This window comes from Oryctolagus cuniculus, unplaced genomic scaffold (genome assembly GCF_964237555.1).
Source record: "Oryctolagus cuniculus unplaced genomic scaffold, mOryCun1.1 SCAFFOLD_122, whole genome shotgun sequence".
Taxonomy (NCBI): Eukaryota; Metazoa; Chordata; class Mammalia; order Lagomorpha; family Leporidae; genus Oryctolagus; species Oryctolagus cuniculus.
The window spans coordinates 160,411-183,946 of NW_027208225.1; the positions used below are offsets into that span (position 1 = coordinate 160,411).

Here is a 23,536-nt window from a genome sequence, read left to right on the forward strand (position 1 = left end):
TGGCACAGGTGCTTCTCTCTGTCACACTTGATCTTGTGGTAGTTGTGGTGATTAGGAAAGTGGGTTCTCTGCAGACCCCAGGGAGGTGACATTTCTCAGCCTCCCAGTTCCACCTGCGGTGTGATGGAATGCCCCTGCAGGAACAGTTGGAACCATGCACAGGCATCTAAAGACAGGAGAAAATAGTGATTGCTTACTCACTAGCCACAGGGTGGTGGCTGTGCTGGGTGAGTGAGGAGTCCCCAGCAAACCCCACAGCACCTGCAGGCAGAATCACTTTGTTAGTTGCAATATTACTTTATTGCTTTATTTTTTTTTTTTTTACAGACAGAGTGGACAGTGAGAAAGAGAGAGAGAAAGAGAGAGAGAGAAAGGTCTTCCTTTTGCCATTGGTTCACCCTCCAATGGCCACCGCAGCCAGCGCACTGCTGCCGGCACACCGCGCTGATCGAAGGCAGGAGCCAGGTGCTTCTCCTGGTCTCCCATGGGGTGCAGGGCCCAAGCACCTGGGCCATCCTCCACTGCACTCCCTGGCCACAGCAGAGAGCTGGCCTGGAAGAGGGGCAACCGGGCCAGAATCTGGCGCCCCGACGGGGACTAGAACCCGGTGTGCCGGCGCCCCTAGGCGGAGGATTAGCCTAGTGAGCCGCGGCACCGGCCCCATTCTGTTTCTTAACCCTGACATTTCAAAGAACACAGGCTAGGTTTTTTTTTTTGGGGGGGGGGCACACTATCCTGCAAATTGGGTGTATCTGATGTTTCCTTGTGATTGGATTCAGATTATGCCCTTTAGGGTAGTGTTATCATTGGCATTGCCCGAGTATCCTTTCTGAGGCACAAAATAACAGCTTTTTTTCCCATCTTGATGAGAATACTGTTGATCATTTGATAAATAAGGTGTTACCTGCCAGGTTTCTCCACCATTTCTCCTCCTTGAAATTAATAACTAATTGCAGAGAAGGGTTTAAGACTTTGTAAGTAATATTGTTCTTTCCTAAAATATCACCCATTAGGTTTGATTTTTAACCTCTGATATTCTATATTGATGAGTTGGGGTTTTATTGTAACAAATTCTTTTCCTTCTCTTTTGTTGATTTCTTTAGGTGCAAATTGATTGATTACTTTTTGTTTTATTCAGTGGATTATAATTCATTACTGACATGAGTTATTTTAATATTTGGCCATATTTGGCCAGTAGTAGCTCCTTCACACTAGCTCCATTATCTTAAGATAGTTCCATGAATCGTTCAGCCTTTGCTTTACGTTCTTTTAGGCTACCATAATGCCCCTAGCTCATTTGCTACTTAACCTTTGCTTCAACCTTGGAGTGAGCATTTCTCTAAGTCTTGGTTGCTTTAGAGGGGAAGGGTACTTTAGGAACCAAGATTTGAGTGCAGTGAGTGTTCAATGCTACTGAGGGGTTATTGCTCCCAGGCCCTGATTTTTTTTTACATTTAACACTATTGTTTATTCAGTTCCTATGTACACTTTTCTATCTCCTGGTCCTTATTTTGCAGATTTCAAAAATGTGTTATTTCATCTAATGTTAATTTGTTCTACTTTTTGTTCTACTTTCAGGAAGGTGCAGTTGTTGAAATTTTTATTCGCTTAGATTGAGAAAAGGGAGATGAAAATAGATGCGGCATTTATGGCTTTTCTCCTATCATCTTGTTTAATTTTTTATTAAATATAGTATAGTCTAAAAAATTCCCGAGTTTTCAAGTAAGTGCAGTTACATTTTAATAATTCCTGACATGCCTGAGCACCTGCTGTGTGCCAATAAGCACAAAAGAGCTGTCTCTCTGGGTTTTTGGTTGGTTTTTCTAGCTTCTTTCTTTGTTTTGTTTTGTTTCAAATTCTGACTTTGTCATTTACCAGCTTTGTGCCCTTAGGCAAGTTTCTCAACTGAGTCTCAGTTTACTCTTTTGTAAGAAGAAAGTAATAGTAGTGACAATTCTATGTACTTGTTTTGAAGGTTCAAGATATTCATCATAAATTTAGAATAGTGTCTAGCAAATGGTACATGGAAAAATACTAGTGCTCATTACCAACATGAGATTGTGTTCTTAGCTCAATTGATCCTTCTCAGCAATCCTGCAAAGCAGAGATAATCAGTCCATTTTACTGATTAACTGTGTCCTGCACAAGTGAAATATCATTTACCTGTGATCACAGAAACTGCTAAATTTAGCAGAGTGGGGATTCAAACTGAGGTCTCTGCTGCAGAAGGTCTGACAAAGAAGGTATCTCCTTCTCTGAGAAAATGGAAAGCACTGTAGCAGTCAGGACCTAAAAGGGCACAGGACAGCAGTCACTGTGGAGTCTACTGCTTGCATGTGTTCTCACTGTGCTGTTTTCACTAGGCACCAGAATCCTGAGAGTGCTGTTGCTGTTTTCACCAGAATCCTGGTGTTCTGTATTCATGGCTTTTGGAAATGCTTTTTCAGTTGCTGATTCCAAATTGAAGGAATATTCTGGAGCGGGGGTGAAAAAAACTTAGCTGTAAAAGGGATTTCAGTTGTTTAAAAAAAAAAAAACTGGTTACACTGATTTTTTAAATATGTACTATAATAATATTCCTCTAAATACAGTAGAAGTAACTAGTGTTTTAGCTTTTCATTTACTAAATATTATAATTTTTTCACCATTGAATATTCATTTTAAATTCTCAGTTTCAAACCTATTTGATTTTAGTGCTAACTTTTATGTCAAACCATCTAACATTTTAAAAAATTATGTGCTACAAACAGGCTTCCTTTTAAAAATTTCTTCATTAAATATACACTTTGAAACCAACATAAAATTTTGTGCAGAATACTGGTTGAGGCCGGCGCTGCAGCTCACTAGGCTAATCCTCTGCCTGCGGCGCCGGCACCCTGGGTTCTAGTCCCGGTTGGGGCTCCGGTCCTGTCCCAGTTGCTCCTTTTCCAGTCCAGCTCTCTGCTGTTGCCCGGGACTGCAGTGGAGGATGGCCCAGGTCCTTGGGCCCTGCACCTGCATGGGAGACCAGGAGGAAGTTCCTGGCTCCTGGCTTTGGATCGGCACAGTGTGCCGGCCGTAGCGGCCATTGGAGTTTGAACCAATAGAAAAGGAAGACCTTTCTCTCTGTCTCTCTCTCTCTCTCACTGTCTAACTCTGCCTGTCAAAAAATAAAAAAAAATAAAATAAAAAAAAATACCGGTTGAAAGTACTATCTTGCAAATGAAATGAAAAGTAAAAGAATAAAAATAAACTAAAAAAGTAGGAAAAAAAGAAAGCCAATTCAGACTCCAGGCTGTGATCAGCCTTAGCCCTAGAAGATATTGTTAGCTAATGTTCTGTATATGCTGTATATGCGCCAAATAGCCTTGCCTCTGAGGAATTTTTAATTTGAAAAGAAGCCAGAGGATAGCACAATGCTGTCCTGTGGTTCAGAGACTGTGACAATGTGATGCTATATTTTGCAAGTGATGTGGCAGGACCCTTTTTTGATTTTTCATGAGTTTCAGTGAACTAGTTTTTGTTGGACAATCTTACAAGCTAAGAGTAACTATTAAGTGCCTGGTGCTACATCGGAAATAATGATTCATATTTTTTGATTATTTTTATTTATTTATTTATTTATTTATTTGAAATGCAGCGTGAGACAGAGATCTTCCCTATGTTGATTCATTCTCCAGATGCCCACAATAGCTAGTTTTGGGCCAGGCCAAAGCCAGGAGCCTAGAACTGAAACCATGTCTCCTCCGTGGGTGCCAGGTACACAACTACTTGAGCCATCATCTGCGATCTTCTAACATTTAAATTATAGGAAGTTGTATATGAAGTGGAGCCAAAACTCAAACACAGAGCCTCTGATGTGGGGTTTATGTATCCCAAGCAGTGACTTGACCACTGTGCCAGACCACAACCTTCTTTGATTATTTTAAAAAGTAATGTATTTTGATACAGAAAAAGTTGACTACTGTAGATAATCAGGCAATATTGTTCTGCTTAGCTCTGGCTTTCCAAAATGTGCAAATCTCTTTTCTTTTAATTGATGTATTCCCGTTATTTTAATTTAATTTAACACATGTCCTGGGTCTAAGAAAAGTAAAAGAATGAGAGTTTTTGATATTCATATACATTAAAAACTGTGGCAGCTTACTTACATGTTACCTGTCGCTTGAATATCCATGGCAAATATCTTGTGTATATTGCTGCTATTGCTGGAATCAATCTCTCTCTCCATCTCTCCCTCTCTCTCTCTCTCTATGGGGTCAGGGAACAAGTTGACAGTATAGTGGGAAGAGACTTGATACCAGTGTCCAGAGTTGGTATTCAAAGAATATTTTCAAATGGAAATGGTGTTCAAATGGTAACTGGATATCTATGCTAGACCCAAATCTAATTAACTCAAATATTAAAAATTTACTAATGCTTTATTTTTCCCATTTTATTGTGAACATATAGTGGTTAATCAATAAAAGATAGATGGTGGACTTTCTAAGTGCCTGTAAACTAACATAATACTAACTTAATTAGTATTTTGGAACCTTCTGCCTACACTCTAACTTTACTCTCCTGAGATTCTTTTGGTTCAAAGTGAGAAGCATCTTTGACTTTAGAAAGTAAATTTAGGAGCCAGTGTTGTGGCACAGCAAACCGAGCTGCTGCTCGTGAGGCCGGCGTTCTGTCTCGCAGTGCTGGTTTGAGTCATGACCGCTCTGCTTCTCTTCAGCTCTCTGCTAATGCTCCTGAGAAAGTAGCAGAAGGTGGCCCAAGTACTTAGGCCCCTGCCACTCATGTGGGAAACCCAGATGGAGTTCTAGGCTCCTGACTTTGCCCTGGCCCAGCCCTAACTATTGCAGCCATTTGGGAAATGAACCAGCATATAGAAGATCTCTCTGACTCTGTCCTTCTCTCTCTCTCTCTCTCTCTCTCTCTCTCTCTCTCTCTGTGTGTGTGTGTGTGTGTGTGTGTATTTGACTCTCCCTTTCAAATAAAGAAATCTTTTTTAAAAAAATCTTCAGGGGGCTGGTATTTGGAGCCGTGGTTAAGATGCCACTTGGGTTGCTATCATCACGTATTGGAAATCCTGGGTTGAATTCCAGCTCCACTTCTGATTCTGGCTTCCTGCTGATTTACACTATGGGAGGCAGCAGATCATGGCTCGGGTATTTTGATCCCTGACACCCATATGGGCTACCAGATTTGAATTCTGGGTTTCTGGCTTCTGCTTGGCCCAACCCTGGCCATTGCAGGCATATGGGGAGTGAACCAGCAGGTGGAAGATCTGTTTCTGTCTCTATCTCTGCCTTTCAACTGAAGTGAAACTAATAATTTTTTTTAAAAAAGTAACTTTAGCTTAGGTGAAATGTTGTTACTTTCTCTTTCATATTGAGCTTTCTCCTCCTAAGTCTTTCAATGCACACTTTTCATGGAAACTTCTTTGTCCGAGCCACTGACTTGTTATCCCTTGCCAACATCAGTCCTGATGCTGAGTTTGCAGTGCAGTTGTCAATTGAAGAAAGTTTGACAGATACTTCCTTAGTGTGCTTTCAAACAGCCCTATTGTATACATCAAGCAAAGGTAATGTTAACAGAAATGAAATATAGCCTGCACAGGAATAGACACACACTCTTTCGGGTGTGGAAAAAAATGAATGCACAGTACCAAGTAATGGCATTTGCATTAATCAAATATAAGTTCTGCTAGTTTCTTCTGTCCTTTCTTAATGCTCACTTTTGAGTCTTTAGTAACATACTTTTTTCATTTGTAGAAGACTTGCATTCTCTAGGATCAATTATTTCTGGTTGAAACTTGTGGTAAATCCAGCTGCGCCATCCTTTGCAATATTTCTTGCTCCCTATAAAATAGAAAACTATAGCAATTCAGGTCTTCATCTGCTATTTGACAGTCTAAAATGTCTGTTGGGTATAATTATTATGAAATTAAAATAAAAACTAGAACCTAATGCCCAGCTAGAAATGAAATACAGTATAGATTCATCATGTGTCTTCAGATATTGAGAGAGTTCATTTTTCTTTAAAACATATTAGTTGTAAACTTTTTTACATTTCAAAATCCTGTGGGTGAACTCATCTAGTCAGAATAACTTGAGTAAAATTTTGATCTGTTCTTTTTGTCCCTCTCTTGGTTTAATATATTGTGCAATGGCATCTGTTCATCATTTTGTTTAGGTGAGCAGAGAATTAGAGTGCATATGCTTTGTTTGCCAGTGGTAAGTTCACTAGCAGATGTATATGCAGGAGTGGATGTTCAAGCTGCCATCTGCCTTCTAGCAAATATGGGTGAGTAAAACATAACGGAACAGGTGAAATAAATTTTTCTGTCCTAAAAACTGAAACACAGCTGATTTTTTCATCCTATAAACTCCTTATTTAAAAAGTATGTTTTACATTTTCCTTTTAATGTTATGAATTAAGCTGTTCTCTTTTTTAAAAAAAATTATTTATTTATTTGAGAGGCCAAGTTACAGAGAAGTCTTCCATCCACTGGTTCAATCCCCAAATGGCTGCAACTGCTGGAGCTGGGTCGAGCTGAAGCCAGGAGCCAGGAGCTTCTTTCTGGTCTCCCACATGGATGCAGGGGCCCAACCATGTGGGCCATCTTCCATTTATTTCCCAGGCTGTTAGCAGGGAGCTGGATGGGAAGTGGGGCAGCCAAGACTAGAAACAGTGCCCCTGTGGGTTACCAGTGCTACAGGCCAAGGCTTAGCCCACAATGCCACGGCACCAGTCCCCTAAACTGTTCTTATATTTTATGTTCATTCTTAATGTAAAAATCTTTTAGGGGATTCAGAATAATTGAAAACTGGTGAAAACCTGATGGACTCAACTAATGAGAGTATTTTTTAGCCATAGAATGGAATACTCAGCAATGAAAAGAAATGAACCAGGGAAGAGCATTTGATATTGTGGTTAAGATGCTTGCATCCTGAGCCGGTGCCGCAGCTCACTAGGCTAATCATCCGCCTTGCAGCACCAGCACACCAGGTTCTAGTCCCAATTGGGGCACCGGATTCTGTCCCAGTTGCCCCTCTTCCAGGCCAGCTCTCTGCTGTAGCCAGGGAATGCAGTGGAGGATGGCCCAAGTGCTTGGGCCCTGCACCCCATGGGAGACCAGGAGAAGCACCTGGCTCCTGCCATTGGATCAGCGCGGTGTGCCGGTGGCAGCGTGCCAGCCGTGGCGGCCATTGGAGGGTGAACCAACGGCAAAGGAAGACCTTTCTCTCTGTCTCTCTCACTGTCCACTCTGCCTGTCAAAAAAAAAAAAAAAAAACCGCCTGCATCCCACATTGGAACACCTGGCTCCAGTTTCTGACTCTGCCTGCCTGCTAATACAGATGCTGGGAGGCAGCAGTGATGGCCTAAGTCATTGCGTACCTGCCACTTAGGTGGAAGACTCAGTGAGTTTCTGGCTCCTGCTTGGGCCCTGGCCCACCCTGTCTGCTGTGTGCATTTGCAGAGTAAAGCAGCATATGGGAGCTCTTTGTCTCTGTTTTTCGCCTGTTACTAATACATTTATTTAATTAATTCATTATTAGATTTATTTATTTGAAGGGGAGAGTGACAGAGGCAGAGAGACTGAGCAGGAGATCATCCATCTGCTGTTTTACTTCCCAAATGGCCACCACAGCCAGGGCTGGTCTGCACTGAAGCCAGGAGCCCAAAGCTACTTCCAGATCTGCCACATGGGTAGTAGGAGTCCAAGTACCTGGGTCATCTGCTGCTGCTTTATTTCCCAGGCACATTAGTAGGTAGCTGCAGGGAAGCAGAGCAGTCAGGACTGAAACCAGCACTCCAGTATTGGACGTTGGCACTGTAGGCAGCAGCTTAGCTTGTTGTGCCACAGTGCCAGCCCCTCAAGCAATATTTTTATTTTTATTTTTTGACAGGCAGAGTAAGACAGTGAGAGAGAGAGAGAGACAGAGACAGAGAGACAGAGAGAAAGGTCTTCCTTTTTCCGTTGGTTCATCCCCCAAATGGCCGCTATGGCCGGCGCACTGGGCCGAACCAAAGCCAGGAGCCAGGTGCTTCCTCCTGGCCTCCTATGCAGGTGCAGGGTGCAACCACCTGGGCCATTCTCCACTGCCCTCCTGGGCCACAGCAGAGAGCTGGGCTGGAAGAGGAGCAACCGGGACAGAATCCGGCACCCCAACCGGGACTAGAACCCAGGGTGCTGGCGCTGCAGCAGGTGGAGAATTAGCCAAGTGAGCCGCAGCACCCACCTCAAGCAATATTTTTTAAAACAAGAATGAACTATCAATATCTAAACATGGATGACTCTCAAAGGCATTGTGCTAAGTGTAAAGAAGCAGTACTCTCCAAGGACTATGTATATATGATACCATTTATCTAACATTCAGGAAACGAGACGATTGGACGGAGATTATGTTAGTGATTTCCAGGGTTGGGGACATGGGGAGGGTTTTGCTGTGAAGAGGCACTACAGAGGGATACTTTTGGGGTGATGAAACTGTTGTGTATCTTGATGGTAGTAATTACATGGCTATGCATTTTACGTATAACCACCATGGAACTGTAGTCAAAAACGTGTCACTATATGCAAGATAGAAAAATCCTTTGGAAAGTTAATACTTAACAACACTGAGTGTTTTGTTTTTAATGAATTTACCTTATATATGAATTTAGACATGAACGAAGTAAAATTTTTTCCCAAGTAGTCCTGGAGAAAAACAGCAATTAAATCTAGATTTTGAATTATACCATAACTGATTATTTTAGTACTGGATTTTTATATAGATTGTCTCTGTTTTAATAAGAGGATTTTAGAGAAAAATAATTTTCCCATTGATACCTATTTCTTCAATGACTGCATGAAAACCTGTGTTCTTCAGTTTGCTCTTTTTTTTTTTTTAATTGGTTTTGATTTCTTTGGCCGAGGAACAGATGGAGAGGGAGAGGCAGACAAAGAGATGCTGCATCCACTTAATCTCTCTTTAAATGGCTGCAAAAGCCAGGTGTGGGCCAGGTGGCAACCAGAAGCCAGAACTCCACCCTGGTCTCCTATGTGGTTGGCAGAGGCCCAAATACTTGGGTCATCTTCCTGTGCTTTTCAAGGCACATAGGCAGGAAGCTAGATCAGAAGTGGCAAATCCAGGACTTGAACTGGCACTTTTATATAGAATTCCAGGACTGCAAATGATGGCTTTACTTGTGATACCACAATGTCAGCCCCATGTTCTCATGTTTTATTTGTTGATCTGGATTGCTTTGTAAAGAAAATTTAGAGAATCACAAGGGATAACTTAGGTTGGAGAATGTACATTGATTGTGATTATTCAATGATGTATTTATTATACATGTGATTTCCATTTGAGTAATAGAAACATCCCCAGGGCTTTCTCAGAAGTATATGAATCTACCCTTAATATGAATAGTGGCTAACTGGTTTTATGCTTAACAGATTAAATCAAAAAGACTCCGAAAGAATCTAAACTTACTGTGATTTTCAGATTTACTCAGATTTGGTTTAGAAAAATGGGGCCAGCACTGTGACACAGTGGGTTAAAGCCGCAGTCTGCAGCGCCGGCATTCCATATGGGTGCCGGTTTGAGTCCTGGCTGCTCCTGTTCTGATCCAGCTCTCTGCTATGGCCTGGGAAAGCAGTAGAAGGTGGCCCAAGCCCTTGAGCCGCTGCATCCAGGTGGGAGACCAGGAGGAAGCTCCTGGCTCCTGGCTTCGGATAAGCTCAGCTTTGGCCATTGTGGTCATTTGGGGAGTGAATCAGGAATGGAAGACTTCTTTCTCTCTCTGCCTCTCCTCTTTCTGTGTAACTCTGACTTTCAAATAAATAAAATAATACTTCAAATGAGGGAGCAGACGACTTATTAAATAATGCATATTCTGTCTTTTACAGAGCTTATTGGAATGTGATATTTAAACCTTTGTCCATTTTCATTCCTTTACAGCTGTGGATCGATCAGTGTCATCAAGTCTGTCAGATGCAAGAGACGCCTTAGTGAATGCAGTAGTGGATTCATTGTCTGCATATGGCTCAATTGTTTCAAATTTTCAGCACTCTGCACTGATTGCACCCAACTTCCTCAAATTGTTTCCACTCTATGTTTTGGTACTTCTCAAACAGGTAGCTCTGTTATATTTGATAAAGATTTTCTGTCTCAGATACATATGTTAAATAAAATCTGTATTGCTATTTTTTAATACTAAAGGATAATGGACTTTAGCATTGGAAGTTTTGAAGAGTAGCCAAAAAATTCAGTGGAAAATGATTGTATATGGGTATACAGTGACCTCGTGAAACCATATCCTCTGCCTCTTTAACATGTGTGAGCAGTTTGAATAATGTTACGGTCATACCCACTTGTGTTTTTTTTTATTTTTTTATTTTTTGACAGGCAGAGTAAGACAGTGAGAGAAAGAGAGAGTGTGTGTGTGTGTTATAGACAGTGAGAGAGAGACAGAGAGAAAGGTTTTCCTTCCGTTGGTTCACTCCCCTAATGGCCGTGCCACTATAGCCGGTGCTGTGCCGATCCAAAGCCTGGAGCCGGGTGCTTCCTCCCGGTCTCCCATGCAGGTGCAGGGACCCAAGCACTTGGGCCATCCTCCGCTGCCCTCCTGTGCCACAGCAGAGAGCTGGACTGGAAGAGGAGCAACTGGGACTAGTACCTGGCGCCCCAACCAGGACTAGAACCCGGGGTGCCAGCACCATGGGTGGAGGATTAGCCAAGTGAGCCATCATAACCCACTTGTGCCATTTGCTTCTGGAGAGAGGCACTAAGAAAAGGATCTAACATTTACAGAGCATCCTTCTTTTGTCTCGGGCACTTTTAATAGATACTCTTAGTTAATCCTTACAGCCGCCTAGAGAGGTGAGCATTATTATCTTGTTCTTCTGATGATTTCAGAGCTAAGAATAGTATCCAAGTCTGTCTGATGTGAAGGACATGCTTTTCCCATGATTAATGGTACTTATTTTAATATTTTCCCACTATGTTTTTGTTTTACTTGAAAACATGTCTTTTTCCTTGCAGAAAGCCTTTAGAACATGTACAAGCACACGCCTAGATGATCGTGTGTATGCCATGTGTCAGATAAAGTCTCAGCCACTTGTTCATCTAATGAAAATGATTCATCCCAACTTATACAGGATAGACAGATTGACAGATGAGGTATGCATTTCAGTGTGCATTTGAAAAATTTGAACGTGTTCGAGTATCTCTGTTTTACAGCAAAGGTAATAATAATTTATTTTCAATAGTTTTTTCTATTCCTGTCCCCTCCACGGTAGTAATGTATTAAGTAAGGACACTAGCTATGGATCTGATTGGCTGATAACACTCTCTGGTAATATCAATAGTTACTGAGGTTTCAAAAATAGTTTCATTTGGGAAATAATTTATTTTGTGGGTTTGGTTTTAATACTTATTACACACCTAAGTTGTAGAGTGTTAATTTCCATTTATATTTTGTAGATAATGATTGTCTGACATCAGATTGTAATTTTGATTTTAAAGTAAAAAATCCGGTATCCAATAATACTTTTCAGGTACAAACATGTAGTGTCTTTTTTCTTCCTTGGGTTAAAACTATATTCTTTGAAATTAGTATTAACTTCAAACATAGCCTTTTGTTACTAGATAAACGTAAGAAGCAATTTGATATGCAGCAGAGTATTATTCATATTTCTAATTCAGCAATTATATTACTACTTCCCCAAAAGGGGATACATTATACCCCAAAAAGGAAGGAAATAAATAACAGATCATTTTATATACTCATGCTTTTACTCTTTTAGGTTGAGTATGTTTGAGCCAATGTGGTAATGTATAATATTTTTGCATGCCATCAAGTTCTCAAGTAGCATGTTCCCATATTTAATAAAGAGAGTTAGTGGGCATTAGCACACAAACTATTGATAGTAATGTAAACGCATTCACATTGTTATTTTTCTTTCAGGGTGCAATTCATGTTAATGACAGGGTTGTACCTCAGCCACCTCTTCAAAAACTGTCTGCAGAGAAGGTGCTTTCCTCATGGACTGTGGCTCTGTAAGCACCCTATTAACAAAGCTCAACACTGTTCCACCTGGCAAAAAGAGAAACATAAAATCCAGCTCTGTGACCACAGAGCTGACCGTGAAAGTTGGATTAGGAATTGAGAGGCACTAAGTAACTGGCACAAGAGATTATTTAACTTTAGATTTTCCCAGATGCACATCATATTATCATAAATAAATAAATCTCATTAAAATGGAGTGCTCAGTGTCCTGGATTACATGTATGCAGAGAAGTGTTACAAAGTTAAATTCCTGTCTTCAAGGTTGCTACCATGTAGAGTCATAAAATTCACAGGAACTTCAAGAGATTATAACTTGAGCGAGAAAGTCCTGTTAATGATTGGAGTTCAGGAGTTTAGGACAAGTCACAGGGCACGGGTAGTGATGAAGGGTGTCGGAGTGGTCAAGATGGCTTCGAGACAGAGCAGCCAAAGGATTTGCATCACCACACAAGGATGGCATGCAACAATTGAAAGAATGACTGGGAAATAGAGTGAGTCAATCATCTTGATTATTGTCCCGTCCCGCAGGACAGCAACTGGGGCCAAGCACCTAGAAGGAGAAATGAAAGGGACAGGAGACACAAAGATGGCAGCAAGACAAGTCCTGATCAAGCTGCGATTTTTATTTTTCAAGCACACACTTATATATCATAAAGGCTGGGTGTCGGGCGGGGGAAGGAGGGGCGTTTAGGAGGGCAAGACGTCGGGTGGGGGAAGGAGGGAGAGCTTATCTTGTAGCTGCAATGCTTGTGCAAGTAGGGGAAAGGTTACAAGGTCTTAAGGCATAAGGTCACACAAGGTTGGGCTATCAGTATTATCTGGTCTGGGCTGTCTAGTCCTGTCTTTCTACTAAGAGGCCACATGCTGCGTGCTCCCCGACATATCCCCCTTTCTTATCAATTAAACAGAAATGGCTGCCAGTTAGGCCAAATGTGATGAACGAGCAGTGCCTGTCTTAGGAATCAACCCGGAGCTCCAGCACCTCTTACCCATCATTGGATATCCTTGCCAGTCCCCAAGGACTCCTGTCTTACGTGGGTGAGGTTCCGGGAAGGTGCCCGTCATTGGCTTACTGCTCGTTTTATTGATAGGCCTGGGGCCTTTCCTTGGCTCCCGACTGGGGCAGCAGCAGACCGAAGGGGAGAGTCAGTTGTTGGAGGGACCATGACCTCACCGGTAGGGGAGGAGGAAGTTATAATAAATTTTCTGGGAATCCTTAAAATTGAAGCAAAAACAATAGAAACCACTCTAGATCCTTGGATGCACATTCATAATGAACTAAGTACAGTTTCCATGTTACTTTTATGTTGTGCCTACTTTGAGATCGTATACTTTTCTTATGCATGATTAGTTTGAGAAAATTAGCTATTTATGGTTTTTTTTTTTTTTTTTTTTTTTTTTTGACAGGCAGAGTGGACAGTGAGAGAGAGACAGAGAAAGGTCTTCCTTTGCCGTTGGTTCACCCTCCAATGGCCGCCACGGCCGGCGCGCTGATCAGAAGGCAGGAGCCATGTACTTATCCTGGTCTCCCATGGGGTGCAGGGCCCAAGCACTTGGGCCATCCTCCACTGCACCCCCTGGCCACAGCAGAGAGCTGGCCTGGAAGAGGGGCAACCGGGACAGAATCCGGCGCCCCAACTGGGACTAGAACCCAGTGTGCCGGTGCCGCAAGGCGGAGGATTAGCCTAGTGAGCCGCGGCGCCGGCCGGTTTTCTTAAATATTAGGGGATTTTTGATACTTTGTTGTCTTGTTTGTAGGTTTTTTACATTTGGATTGGAAAAGGCTGTGAAAATAACTTCATAGAGGATGTACTGGGGTGCCCTAATTTTGCATCAATTCCACAGAAAATGGTCAGTGGATTTTTATACTTTAACTTTTTGTTTGCATGTTTTAGTTTTTTTTTTATTAACATAAGATTTATTTAAGGTTCACTATGTTATCTGTTTTAAAAGTGTGCAATTCAGTGTTTTTATTTTGTTTTTCAGTATATTTATACAGTTACACAGTTCTCACCACTATATTGATTTCAGAACACTTCTATCACCCCAGAAAAGAAACCCCATATCTCCCAATCCTCCCTGATCCTTCTTGCCCTGGAAATACCTATCTACTTTCTATCTACAGATTTGCCCATTGGGCATGGCATATAAATGAAGGCGTACGATATGTGGCTATTTGTTTTGCTTCTTTCACTCCCCATGTCTCTCTCTCTCTCTCCCCCTCTTTTTTTTAAGATTTATTTTTTTTGATAGGCAGAGTTAGAGAGAGAGAGAGAGAGAGATCTTCCATCCACTGGTTCACTCCCCAAATGGCCCCAATGGCTGGAGCTGGGCTGATCCAAAGCCAGGATCCAGGAGCTTCTTCCAGGTCTTCCATATGGGTGCAGGGGCTCAAGCAATTGAGCCATCTTCTACTGCTTTCCTAGGCCATAGCAGAACGCTGGATTGAAAATGGAGCAGCTGGGTCCCGGAACTGGTGCCCGTATGGGATGCCGGCACTGCAGGCAGCAGCTTTACCTGCTATGCTGCTGTGCCAGCTCCATTTTCTTCCCTAATATTTATTTATTTGAAAGGTAGAGAGACAGAGATTTCCATCCTCTGATTCACTTCCAAAATGGCCACATCAGCCTGGGCTGGGACATGCCAAGCCAGGAACCAGGAACTCCATCTGGGTCTCCTACATTGCTGGCAGAGGCCCAAGTACTTGGGCCATCATATGCTGCCTTCCCAGACACATTAGCAGGAAGCTGGATTAAAAACCAAACAGCTCAGACTGGGACTGGCACTCTGGTATTAGATGCCAGCATTGCAAGCAGCAAATTAACCAACTGCACAACACTAGACTGTTTCCCATGTTATCAAAATTTGCTCATTTGGTGGCATATATAGGAGTACTTTAAAAAGCCCATGGAAAATGTAAAGTTATTTTTATAGCAAAAAAGTTTGAGATCCAATGCATACCAAGGTCTTCAAAAAGTTAATGAAAAGTTATGCATGGATCTCAAAGTTGCTTTGCACCAAAATAAATAAATCTTTCAGTTTTATTTTCCACACTTTTTTGAAGTACATGCATATTACTACTTTATTCATTTTTATGACTGAAAATAGTCTATTTTATGGGTATAACACATTTTGGTTATTGTTTATCCTTTTATGGACATGTTCACTTGTTTCTGCTTTGGGGCTGTTGTGACTATTGCTACCACATAATTATATATATATATATATATATATATATATATATATATATATAAACTATATATATATATATATATATATTTTTTTTTTAAATTCTCTTGGCTTTGTAGCCAGTAGTGGAGTTGCTAGGGCATGAGGTAACCCTACGTTTAACTTTGTGATGAACCATAGAATTATTTTCCAACAACCATAGGGGTTTTTTTAAATTAGGAGTTTATTTTGTTGCAAAAAATTTGAAATCCATGTTTAGTTTACATTTTAAGACAAAGGCTTAATGTTCTTTTTTGTTGTTGTTTTTAAGATTTACTTATTTATTTGAAAGTCAGAGTTACACAGAGAGAGGAGAGGCAGAGAGAGAGGTCTTCCATCTGCTGGTTCACTCCTCAATTGGCTACAACAGCTGGAGCTGCGCTGATCCAAAGCCAGGAGCCAGGAGCTGCTTCTGGGTCTCCCACACAGGTGCAGGGGCCCAAGTGGAACAGCTGGGTCTCAAATCAGCACCCATATGGGATGCCGGACCCTCAGGCCAGGGCATTAACCCTCTGCACCACAGCACTGGCCCCAGGAAAAGAGGAAAGCAACCATAGTTTTTGACTTAGATTATTTTTCTTACAGCTTTTCCAGTTGCCTTTTACCAAATATGTGTTAACTAATACCAAAGAAATACGATTCTGAAAGCAGTTCTATATATTCAATTAATTGCAAAAAAAAGGCCTACCTTATTCTTGTATATTGTAGACTTCCTCTTTTTCCCAAAGTTAATATAAATTCGATGTAATCTTAGTTGTTTGTTTCTAAGTTGGCAAGTGAATGCCAGAGTTCCTTATTAAGACTCAACAGATAAGAACAAGGAAACATTTGAAAAGGGAGGCTGGTGTCCACACAAAGGAAAACTATGAAAAATACATTCTACTAAATAAAATAAGAACTCTTATTGTAAAGTTGTAGTTAAATGTACTATGATATGGGTACAACATACAGGTCAGTCAGTAAAACTAAATAGGTTTCAGAAATGGATCCAGTTCATGAAAAACAAAATGTGGTAAAGACTGCATTTCAAGTCACTCCGGAGGAAATGGAATTAGAAAGAAAATGATGGGACTATGGATTAGACACTGGGAAGAAAACAAAGCTGGATATTTATCTTGTTCTGTACATCAAATAACTTTCAAATGAATCAGGTGTTTAAACATGAAACAGCAAACCATTACAAGTCACTGCATTTATTACAATTATTTATATAATATAGAAACAGGTAAAGCTTTTGTAAGTTAGTAATTGAAAAGATTAATAAACCCAAGAGCATAGAAATAAAATGTTTATACTTGGTAAAAATAAAGCCCAAAGATAGACAACAAAATTATAAAATTATCTATAATCTATAAGACTGGAAAAGAGCTATCTTCTCTAATATAAAAAGTACATTACAAATCTCTAAGAGAGACACCCTGTGATCCCTAAGGGAAAAAGAAGAAAAATGGACATAGGATTTTGAACATGCAATCCATAGGAGAACATAATATTGGCCGTGTGGAATAAGATCAGCCTCACTCATAGTTCAGGAAAACGAGATAAAATAACCACAGAGCATTTCTTTCATATACCAGATTGACAGAGTTTAAAATTTGGTGATGGGCAATCACATAGAGGGTACAAGGCATCAGTCACTGTAGTGTCCATTTATGCAAACCTTTTGGAAGTGCCATTTAACAGTGTTAAAATTCAAAATCAAATGCTGTGACACAGTTAATTATTTTACTCCTAGCAATGTATCCCATAGCTGTTTTCATAGATGTATGCATGGATGCCCATAGAATTACAGTAGTAATATTTATACACATAAGAAAAAGATTACAGTCTGACATGATACAAAAGTGCATAGTATGATCCCATTTGTATGGGGCTTCTTCAGAAAGTTCATAGAAAATGAGATGCACAGGTAAATGTGTTTTGGAGTAAAACAATTTGAAATTCCTGCAGGTTTTTTTCATAGTAGGCATTTTCATGAACTTTTTTTGAAGCTCTCTCATATTCATGGATTTCAAAACTTTTCACCAGAATAAACTATTATTTTGATTCCATTCTTCCACAAAATATTTGAAGTACACCTTGAGGGAGGAAAAGATTTATTTATTTGAAAGGCAAAGTGACAGAAAGAGGGGAACAGGGGTTGGGGGAAACAGATAGAGAGATCTTCCATTTGTTGGCTCATTCCCAAATGGCTTCAGTAGCCGGTACTGGACCAAGCCAAAGCTAAGAGTCTCTGACTCCATCTGGGTCTCCCTTTGGGTAGCTGAGACTCAAGCACTTGGACCATCTGCAGTTGCCTTCTCAGGCACATTACCAGGAAGCTGGATTGGAAGAGGAGCAGGTGATACTAGAATGCTGATAATGGTGTGGTGGCCTTAACTGCTGCACTACAATGCTTTTCTGGTCGCTGGTTTTTTTTTTCCCAAAAAATATGCTTGTGTATGTGATTTTTAAATGTTTATTTAAAAAAAAAAGTTGAAAAAATTCCCATGAAAATAGACATTTTTTCCTATTGACAAGGATTACAAATACAATTAATCTATCTTTTTAATTTTAATTTTATTTACATTCCAATGAGTATTTTGCAACTATATGCAAGGCTATTTTAGAAAGACCTAAAAGTCTATTCTTTTCATAAGTACATAAAAATTACAAGGTTTTTTTTTCTTTTTCAAGGTCAGCTTATCAGTAAGCTAATTAAATTCAAAGTATGCTCATATAAACAGATTTGTCAACAATTTAAATTTCATTTATTTGATTGCTACTCTTGGGGCTGGGGAATAGAGTGCTGCAGTTGGTGGTACTGAACACTAAGATTTAGTTTTAATACTGGTGATGAGTACTGAATAGGAAATAGTTTCCTAATTATATTTTTTCCCAGACACATCTTCCAGAACTAGATACACTTTCATCAGAAAGAACCAGATCTTTTATAACTTGGCTAAGAGACAACAGACCACTAAGCCCAGTCCTTCATGTGGTGAAGTAAGAACTTATGTGACTGAATTATGAAGTTATCTCTTCCTGTGCAATATATGTGAAATAACATGTCTTTTAAGCATACTTTAAATAATGTCAAAATAGATTCTGGTGGTAGAATATTGCTCCTTGATTAATATCTCCTGTGTTCCATTTTCTATAGTCTCCACTTATTAACAGCTTTGTTAATGAATAATTATTCTTTTTAACAACATGCACTTTTAGACAAATGTCCTTTTCTGTTTTTTTGTTTTTGTTTTTTGTGTTTTGACAGGCAGAGTGGATAGTGAGAGAGAGACAGAGAGAAAGGTCTTCCTTTGCCGTTAGTTCACCCTCCAATGGTCACTGCGGCCAGTGCACTGTGCTGATCCAAAGGCAGGAGCCAGGTGCTTATCCTGGTCTCCCATGGGGTGCAGGGGCCATCCTCCACTGCACTCCCAGGCCACAGCAGAGAGCTGGCCTGGAAGAGGGGCAACCGGGACAGAATCCGGTGCCCTGACTGGGACTAGAACCCGGTGTGCTGGCGCCGCTAGGCAGAGGATTAGCCTGTTGAGCTGCAGCGCCGGCCTACAAATGTCCTTTTCTGTTTCAGAGATGAGAGTCCTGCCAAAACAGAATTTTTTCTGCATTTGATTGAAGACCAGACAGAAGCTGCATTCTCTTATTATGAATTTTTGCTTCACGTTCAGCAGCAAATTTGTAAGTGAAGTAGAATAAAATGGAATAAGAAAAAGGTTTATTATCTAGGTAAAGCATTATCTGTTGACGAAGCACACAAGAAATGTGGAATGCAGGAGCTTGCTGTTACATGATTCAATGCACTGTACTCTGAGGTCGTGGCAAAAGATAAAGGCGAAAAGAGAACTTGACAGATTTTCTTCAGCCTGAAATAATGGTAGGGATGATGCCGTTTTGCCCAGTATGTTTTGAATTGGTTTCTATACATTTCCAGTAGTGCAGCAGTATAGTGTTCTCTTTGTTGCCAACGGGCAAATTGATACAACTGTGTGGAATGATATGTCCTAATATAAAATTAGATAAATTCTTTTGTCTTACTATTAATATAACATTTTTGGCGTGAATTCTGACAAAAGATTCCAAAAAGGCAGCAGGTACCATGTTATTTGTTTATATGAATTACTTTTTAACAAGGAATGATTCCTATTCATTAAATAAATTCAGCATTTTCCCTGTAAAAACAATAGTTTCAGAACACGAACTATAGAGAAGCATATGTATATATGTATAATGTACATAACTGTTACATTTGTAAAGAAAGTATAAAAATGTAGCTACAGAACAGGAATTGCTTATACTGCTCTGGGTTGTTGGATGACATCTCTTTTTGTCACGGTTAGAGAATGTGATTGACCAATGCATATTCTGCATTGAGTCCACAAATGGGACACAAACTCTTTGTAATTCTGCTAAATCTTTTATGAGGATTTATTTATGATCAGCCTATTAATTAAAAATATTTTGCTTGACAATATGGTTTGGTTGTTTTTTTAATTTTTGGTGTGGACTTTTTTTTTGTATATAGTATATACTGAATTTACTTCTTGGGGGAGTGTAGTGATACTGCACTTTACTTAGTTATATAGATGAATCAATAAATTTTCATTAGTTTGTGGATATTACCAAGTACTTAATTCCATTTGTATCCTAAAGTGATGCTTTCAAAGTACATTAGTAAATATAACCTTGTTTTCATTTTTAAAAAAGTATATTTATAAGAAAATTTTATAAGCATATCAACTATGCTTTTTATTTAATTGACTTCAAGATTACCATCTTGAACTTTGCGAATGATTTTGTTGTGGTCCAAAAATCACTCATTCAATAATAGCATATTTCCCCAAAAACTGTATATCCACTAGAATATAAAAACAAATATTCATCCACATTACATAGAGAGAGCAAAAAAGCTCAAACAATATTATACTGAATGAGGCCGGCGCCGCAGCTCACTAGGCTAATCTCCACCTTGCGGCGCCGGCACACTGGGTTCTAGTCCCGGTCGGGGCGCCGGATTCTGGCCCGGTTGCCCCTCTTCCAGGCCAGCTCTCTGCTGTGGCCTGGGAGTGCAGTGGAGGATGGCCCAAGTCCTTGGGCCCTGCACCCCATGGGAGACCAGGATAAGTACCTGGCTCTTGCCATCGGATCAGCGCGGGGCACCGGCCGTGGCGGCCATTGGAGAGTGAACCAACGGCAAAGGAAGACCTTTCTCTCTGTCTCTCTCTCACTGTCCACTCTGCCTGTCAAAAAAAAAAAAATATTATACTGAATGAAAAATAAAATAATGTTTTAAAATAAAAAAAGGAATATAAAATGTAATTTTATGTTCTATACTGCAAAAGTCCCAATTAATGAACTTTGAAAGGAAAAGGACTCTTTGTGCGGTAAATAATTTTTACTGATTTTGTGAATCTATTTTCTTGGGATAAAGAAAAGTACTATCTCACACACCCTGATGGAAATGAGAATGACTCATCTTAAGTGACATTACTTACTATATAGAATCATGTCATCTGCCAATAGTGATAGTTTGACTTCCTCCCTCCCAATTTGTATCTAACATTGAAAAAGGAGAGAAAAAGTACCAACGTGATAACGTGCACGTAGAAAATGCCAAGAGGGACCTCAGACGCTACCTTTACGTATTCTATCGTGCTCTGTAGAAGACACAGTTTGTCCTAGTTCAAGCATGCTCCATCCGTTAAATGCAGGCCTAGACTGTGGAGGGCGGAGGTTGGGGAGCAGACCTGTGTTCAGTGGAGAACTCTGTAGATGTCTCAAATCCCTGTGCGAGTGGGTACCCAAGTGTCTGAATGAATAAACTACATTGATTTCCTCATACGTAAGTCATAGATAATACCACACGGAACGTTTCTAAGGCAGAAGAGAAAGAATGGGTACCAACACCTTTTCTAAGAGTGAGTTAAATTTCTTTTCAAATTCTGTGTTAATAGGGTAGGGTAATGCATAGAATATAAAATTCTAAATGAATTGTAGTAGTTGGCCTTGATGTAGTATTTTATTTATAGCTATGTCTTCCTTTTCTTAATTTTTTATTTTTTGTGAAGATCTTATTTATTTGAAATTCAGAGAGAGAGAGAGAGAGAGAATATCAAGATCGAGAGGTCTTCCATCTGCTGGTCTGCTACCCAATTGGCTGCAATGGGCGGGCCTGAGCAGATCTGAAGCCAGGAGCCAGGAGCCTCCCCCGGGGTCTCCTGCATGGGTGCAGGGGCCCAACCTTGGCCCCTCTTCTACTGCATTCCCAGACCACAGCAGAGAGCTGCACTGGAAGTGGAGCAGCTGGGACTCGAACCGGTGCCCATGTGGCTGCAGGTTCTGCGGGCAGTGGCTTTACCCACTCCCCCACAGCACCGGCCCCTCCTGGGAGCCTTTCCCCGTGGGATCCAGCTGTCTGCTGACATGCCTGGGAAAGCAGAGGGAGACGGCCCAAGGACTCAGGCCCCTGAACCCACAGTAGAGCACCGGATACAGTCCCCGGCTTCTGCTTCGGCCTGGGCCAGCCCCGGCCTTAGTAGCCACCTGGGGGTTGAACCCCCAGATGGACGATCCGTGAGAGAGAGCAAGAGGCAAGAGGGCTCGCGATGCCTGGTGCTCTGCTTCTCTCCCCAAGCGGCTTCAACGGCCAGCGCCGGGCCAGGCAGAAGCCAGGAGGCTTGACCTCCATTCAGGGTGCCCAGGAGGCAAGGAGGTGTGGTAGTCTTTCGGAAGCTGCCGAAGAAGTGGACCGTGCCTAAAAATTTCCAGAAGGGCAAGGTAACTGATGCAGCTGTCTCGGACTGCAGTGTCTCTGATTCAGGCCTGACCCCGGAGGCACTGGGTCTCACTCAGGCTCCGCCAGCAGCATCGAGGACGGCTCCTCAAGGCTTGAACAGGCTTTTGGGCAGGAACAGATGAGAAGCAGACTTCCATCTGAGGATGGCTGAGCAGGAGATGTACCTACGGGTACAATTCCTGGTCACAGTGCAGGGCGCAAATTCACTCCCCACAGGCGGCCGCCATGGGACACATCTGCATGCTGCTACGTCCAGTGTGGGGCACCCAAGAGCCGATTCCAATCCCGCTACTCCAGGTTGGGAACCAGGGAGGCAGCCGCTGATGGCCCAGGTACTTGGATCCTGCCTCCTTCCCTCCTGGGAGTCCTGAATGGAGTTCTTGCCTCCTGGCTTCTGCCTGGCCCAGCGCTGGCCTTTGAAGCCGCTTGGGGAGAGAAGCAGTGCATGGGGCATCGCAAGCACTCTTGCTCTCTCTGTGATCGCCCATCTGGTGGTTCACCCCCCTCCCAGGTGGCTACAAAGGCCAGGGCTGGGCCAGGCTGAAACAGAAGCCAGGGACTTTATCTGGTGCCCCATTCTGAGAACCTGCCACCGGGCCCCTGGCTCCTGAATACTGGCTCCGGATCTGCTCAGCTCCCATCATTGCGCCAATTTGGAGAGGACCTGCAGATGAAAGACTTACTTTCTCTTTCTCTCTCTCTCTGCATGTAACTCTGAATTTCAAATAAATGAATAAGAACTTTATAAGAAAAAAGGAAGGCATAGCTATAAATAAAATACTACATCACGGCCAACTACTAGAGTTTATATCGAACTTGATACTATATGCATCACCTGGCCTATTAACACAGAACTCCTGTGTGAAGGATAGTTAAAACCCGTGATTTGCAAACCCTTCCAAAAAGGAGACAAAGGGGAAAAATCTTCCATCTTATCCCATTGGACCAACTTTTTCCCAACATCCAAAAAAAATGCATCAAAAAGAAAACGGCACATACGTATCTGTCATGACTGCGCTGTCACATTCCTCAACAAAATATTACCAAACGCGCTCCTGAAGCACAACCAAAGCTTAGCACGCTGGGTGCAACTGAGAGGTACTCCAGGAATGCAAGGATGGCTACCATACCCAATCAATATATCACAGAACAGAATAAACATGGGGAAAGCCCACAAAGTATCCCTATAGACACAGAAAACCTAGTTCACAAAAACTCCCACCACTTTGGCCATATCAAAATAAAAAGGAATCATCAAATCAGGAACAGAAGCTAAACCTCGGCTTGACAATGGCCTCTTACTGAAAACCCACAGAGCGCTAACATCACACCAAATGCCAGTTAACCGGAAACTGTCCTCCTAGACCAGGAAACAGACGAGCGTTTTCACTCTTATTCCTCCCCGTCAACAGTCTCAGGGGTCTCGAGCAGGGCGGCTGGGCCATCAAAACGCAAACAGACGGGAACGCGGGGCCGCTCCGGGAGGAG

At 41.5% G+C, this 23,536-nt stretch overlaps 2 protein-coding genes across 6 annotated transcripts in view; one reads left to right on the plus strand and one right to left on the minus strand.

The window, feature by feature from the left end:
- The window catches only part of LOC127485706 (protein transport protein Sec24B), a 150,175-nt gene extending 129,992 nt beyond the window's left edge, over window positions 1–20,183 (plus strand). The window contains exons 5-10 of one of the 3 annotated variants that reach the window (XM_070067688.1): window positions 6,163–6,273; window positions 9,918–10,093; window positions 11,001–11,138; window positions 11,926–12,017; window positions 13,786–13,878; window positions 18,827–20,183. In XM_070067688.1, coding sequence (XP_069923789.1) covers window positions 6,163–6,273; window positions 9,918–10,093; window positions 11,001–11,138; window positions 11,926–12,017; window positions 13,786–13,831 — 563 coding nt within the window. In that variant the 3' untranslated portion in view covers window positions 13,832–13,878; window positions 18,827–20,183. The other 2 variants (XM_070067687.1, XR_011385889.1) reach the window with 2 other exon arrangements.
- The window catches only part of LOC138848025 (uncharacterized), a 53,584-nt gene that overhangs the window by 19,169 nt on the left and 10,879 nt on the right, over window positions 1–23,536 (minus strand). The gene's annotated exons all lie outside the window — the stretch shown is intronic.